The 5347-nt window shown below is 42.8% G+C and overlaps 1 protein-coding gene across 1 annotated transcript; it reads left to right on the top strand.

Moving 5' to 3' along the window:
- The first annotated feature begins 312 nt into the window (after positions 1 to 312).
- On the top strand, positions 313 to 3781 carry LOC119161175 (uncharacterized). The gene is made up of 3 exons (XM_037413531.2): positions 313 to 439; positions 2072 to 3030; positions 3675 to 3781. Exons 1-2 carry the CDS (start codon positions 434 to 436, stop codon positions 3026 to 3028), a joined length of 963 nt encoding a protein of 320 aa, XP_037269428.2. The 5' UTR covers positions 313 to 433; the 3' UTR covers positions 3029 to 3030; positions 3675 to 3781.
- Positions 3782 to 5347: the final 1566 nt, after the last annotated feature.

Below are 5347 nucleotides of genomic sequence, written 5' to 3'. Positions count from 1 at the left end.
AGATAGATAGATAGATACGCTGAAGGCCACCATATATGACTAAGAAATACTTCGCATTTAAAAGGTGAGCGGGCAAGGGTGCTTGAGATTATAAATCTTCCCCGCGAAAAGGCGACATATCTCATTATAGTTCCTTAATGAGACCCTTCAGGGAAACTGGAAGAGGTAGCTTTTTCTCAGAATGGTGGTTGTTTAGAAGGCGCAGAGCAACCATTGAAACCGGCGGCCTCGTCCCCCTCTCCCGTTCCTTGCCCTCTGGAAGCGCAGCAGGGAGCGCTTGCTCCTACCTCGTGACTGCAGCTCCGTCACATGGGTCCAGGAGATATATAAAGGGGGCTGAAGTTTACTAGCGACCACAACACCTTTCGGCGCTAAGAAGCAGAGAACTCTTAACGATAACCAGAGGCCCATTGCTGGTAGCCGAGTTCCTAAGATGAAGGTAAGGATGTTTTTGCTGTTGATGACGGGACTTGACTTCAGTTGATGCCCGAAAATCAACTCTTTTGTTCTACTTATCAACATTTTTCTTGTTAGGAAACGATCGTTCAGGTGTCTGATGATACGGCTTTTACTGTACAATATATAGGCTGAAGTCACTGCCCTATTAGGCTTCACCCCCCCCCCCCCCAATACGCACGAGCTTTTATGGTTATGGTTCACGGTCACAAGGGCAAGCTACGTTTGCTAGCTTTCCATCGTGACCGTGTGCCTGTAGGGATGTTTAAGTGTTTTGTGGCCCGTGGCATGATCCCTTTCAGGTTGACATTGAAAAAAAATTGTTTATCTAAGTTACAGTGGGAAATTACTCACTATAGTGCTATTACTTGCAACAAGTGTATTATTAGCGTATATACAATCCTTAAAAATATTCACCGTTAGAAAAGAAACTTGAAATCATAAAAAAAAACAAAGTTATTGTCACCCTAATATTTGAGTCACGGAGCGCACCAGTGTGTCTTTTTAGTGCAGTATTTGTATCCTTGCGTTATTGACACCAGCGACAAACCAACAGCCATGAAAGATATGGGTGCCTGATAACCTATGTGTACTTCGCTGAACTGCTTGAAAATGCTGCGCGTTATAAGTGCCCATTCATCACTCCTACCTAACCACTCATAATTATCAGAGTGCTAAAAAGCACTAATTAACAAACGGTTTTTGTCGCAGAATAACTCCCGGACATTAGTCATCAGGATACTCAGTGAAGTTAATTTGAAGAAGAGATCCTGTGAACTTGCACTGTGTGTAGGAAAATTTTGCGTTGAGCGAAAATATATGACTTTCCTGCAGGAGGGTCCACAGCTCGTAATATCAATCTGCTCCTTATTATTCTGATAGCGTAGTAGAGACTGAAAAAAGCGATAAATTGGACAAGGTTAGGTTAAATTCTTCACTATTGTGCATAGATTTACAACCAAAGAATTGCATGACTCCTTGTGGTCTTTATCGCCACAATTTTAAACTTCAGTGTAGCGCAATTATCGGCTGTAGTGCACGTTTCTATTCTGTATACCAGTTCAACTGCATAATTTTTCGTATTACTTAGGGATCTTAAAGATATCATGGTTCATAAAATGTTGACAATAACTACAAGCTTCACGAGAAAAAGTGTATGACAGCTACTCTTGTCACGTTCAATTTCGAAGTCACTGGGCTCTGCATTATCTGAACTGTGAGAAACGTTTAAGCCGAGTATGAACACAATTGCTTATGGCACTCCATATAACCTACATATTTTTTTGTAAATTACACTCTTCAAAGCTTATTTTCAACTATATATGTGTTGTAGAAGGGTTAATATTTGAGATAGTGGGTACATATTAACACTGAAATACTAAGAGAACAAAGTAACGCGATACATAGAGATATAATCATAATGAAATATGGGGAGTCTGCGCTACCAATATTTAATTAGGAACATATATGCATGTGTTGTCTTAGTTGAACATAGTGAGGGTTAGAAAACCTAATCGCTTTTTCTATGTCGTATTTGCTTTCTTTTTTTGCAGCGTCTAATTCTCTTCTTAGAAACCACGTTGCAAATATAAACGTTTCTTCCCACCACTTTTAGTTTACAGGCATTGCTGTTCTCACCCTCGTGGCTTGCCTCGCTTACGCTGAAGGCACCAAGAAAGCAAATGAGAAGGCTGAGAAGGACGTTGAAGGCCGTGGTGGTATCCTAGGTGGCGTGGGCCTGCGTGGCGTCGGCTATGGAACTGGATACGGTGCTGGCGTAGCACCTGGACTCATTGGCAGCGGGGGTAGCATTGGCTATGGAGCTGGATATGGTGCTGGCGTAGCTCCTGGACTCGTTGGAAGCGGGGCTGGCACCAGCTATGGATCTGGATTCGGGGCTGGCGTAGCTCCTGGACTCGTTGGCAGTGGTGTTGGAGCTGCGGGTCTGGGAGGTGTTGGAAACCCTGGCGTTGTTGGAGCTGGCATTGGTCACGGTGCTGGTGCTGGAGGAGCTGGGTTGGGCGTTGTCGGAAACCCAGCCCTTGTAGGAGCTGGTGCAGGTCACGCAGCTGGCGTTGGAGCCCCGGGTGTCGGAATTGTCGGAAACCCAGCCATCGTAGGAGCCGGTGTAGGTCACACAGCTGGCATTGGTGCTCCGGGTCTCGGCGTTGTCGGTAACCCTGCTGCAGTTGGAGCAGGCGTCGGTCACGGTGTCGGTCTGGGACATGGCGTCGGCCTTGGACATGGAGTAGGTGGTGGCTTCCAGTCAGGATATGGCGCCACTGCTGGTGGCCACCAGTCTGGTTACCGTGGTGGAGCAGCCGGTCACAACCAAGGATCCGGTGGCTTCGCTGGTGGCGTGTCCCGAAGCACCGTGAATGCATTCAAGAACAACGCGGGATACAGCCACAGTTCTGGCTTCTCCGCTAGTCATAGCAAGAACTTCGGTGCGGGCCACAAGCAGGGGTCTTCTGGGTTCAACAGTGGCGCCGCTGGCCACCAGGCTGGGTTCGGCAAGAGTGCGCACGGAGGTACTGCTGGTGTCGGAGCGGCGGGCCTCGGCGTTTATTAATGGTAAGTTTACGTTAGTATCGTAACTGATGTTTTTTGCACAAGAAATTTGCCAATATGAATGTGATGATTCCAGGATATAGGCGTTATTATATTTGAGCATCGCCTCTTAAAAGGTTTTAAATTTGATCTAAAGTAAAGAAAAACAGACTGAAAATTCGAGCAAGAAAACACGGGGACAATAACAGAGGAGTAGGAGGGAAACAGAGGGCACCATGCACTCGTAGGTTTTTATACAAATGCCGTAAGGATAGATCAAGTGATGCTTATATTACGAAGAATTTGTGGTCAATCACATGAAATCAAGAACTGTTAGAGATGAAGATTCTAGAATTGTGAAGTAAAAACATTGCGTTCCTTGATTTTCATCAAACTACTTGAGAGATCACGTTTTTCAAAAAAAATAAAAAAAGATCATGACATAGCGACTAAACGATGTTGCAGTTTTAAGTAAAATGAGTTGACCAAAAAACTATGGTTTGTTTCGAATAATGGTATAAATAGCACAGTTATTTTGTACTTTTACTTAGTCTTAGTGTCTCTGCAGTACATGTGGCGTCGTGAGAAATTGATTGCACCGGTCTTCAAAATTCACTTTTCAAATATTACTCATACGTTATTTATTTTTCAATTGCTTTTTATTTCAGAGCATCAGAAGTTCCAGGCATCTTCAGCGTCGATCTTCATTGACACATTCTAATCAGTCCAGTCGTGTGTTGTTTGACAAAAATAAACTCATTGGCATCCTTCTGTATTCATTTGTTACGTGTCATTCGTTCACCTGCGAACACTCTGCAATGCACGAAAACGTCTAATAGAAGTCCATGATATTGCACTACGCTGATCATCGATGCGGTGTGAAAAGTACGACTACGTAGAGAACTACGCAACCCACCCATTGCAGCATGGAGTCAATGTTTAAAGCATAGTTAAAAAAGCCGTGATCTCTATTCACAAGACTGCTCTTACATTAGTGCGTTTTGGCATTGCTCAGCAGCCTTCGTAAATAATAAGTCAATCATGGTGACTGGCTAAACTATAACTAGCTATATTATTTTGCTGAAGGTGTTTATGTGATTGCAGGTTCATATATATCTGTATTGAAAACCCCACAAAATGTGGACGTGCGCTACAGAATTATTCACCACAATGAATGCATGTGTCATATTTGCTACTGCGTTTCAATTTCGGAGAACTCTTCCAGGTTAAAAGGCGAAGTGTTTCTCACCAAACTTCGGATACCTCGATCGTATCTATCTATCTCTCTATTAATCTATCTATCTATCTATCTATCTATCTATCTATCTATCTATCTATCTATCTATCTATCTATCTATCTATCTATCTATCTATCTATCTATCTATCTATCTATCTATCTATCTATCTATCTATCTATCTGTCTATCTGTCTATCTATCTATCTATCTATCTATCTATCTATCTATCTATCTATCTATCTATCTATCTATCCACCTCCTACGTCTGGGAACTCTCATGATCGCCTCCTTAACTTCGCGTGGATCAAAACTAGTATGAGAAAGTTACGCGGTTTGACAAATATGGCCGTCTTGTAACATGAATGACGGGAAATTTCGGTCACTTATGTCTTGATATTTTTGCCTCCAGAGACGTGTTGCGCATACCCATATGCCATGGCCCGTGGTATGTCTGCATGCGTCATGTCTTTTTGACAGCCTATATCTAAGCTAGAAACGGCGACAACAGACATTGGTCATATGAATGGGCGGCACTGGACATCCAAATGCAACAAATAAAATCAGGATCCCTTCACGGTTCCAACCAAAGCATTCTGTTGGCCAGTGAAGTATTCTTCACACAACTCCGTGAGGTCTTAAAACTGTTTTTGGAAGAACGCCTTCTGGAGGCGTAATGTCATTGCAGTATCACTTAAGGTAGCAGGGCTGCCTATCTATTTTCATAACAAAGCAGAACATTACATATGTACTGATATGATACAGGCTTGATGTCAAGTTAACTGAAGTTGCGATTCCAGTGTGTGGCCACCTTTTATAGCATTCTAATAAATATTCAATTTCTATTCCAATGGTTGAATAAGCTGTATTCAAGCGTTTCCTCGGCCCCAGAAGAATATGGTAATGAAAGTTGCGTATCATATTTCTGTTATCGCACTCTAGAGTGCTCTTTATTTCGATAATACTGATGCTTGTGTTCGAAATCTCATGTTTTTTCCAGCCAACGGTTAACCTTAAATGACCAGTGTAGTGGACGTTCCAAGTAATCACACACAAACACACTGCCAAAAACACGTCAAAAATAAAAAAAAATACCAGCTTAGACA

Source organism: Rhipicephalus microplus, chromosome X (genome assembly GCF_043290135.1).
Source record: "Rhipicephalus microplus isolate Deutch F79 chromosome X, USDA_Rmic, whole genome shotgun sequence".
In the NCBI taxonomy this organism is placed as follows: Eukaryota; Metazoa; Arthropoda; class Arachnida; order Ixodida; family Ixodidae; genus Rhipicephalus; species Rhipicephalus microplus.
Note: the sequence above shows the minus strand (reverse complement) of the source record. Positions and strands in the feature narration are given on the sequence as shown.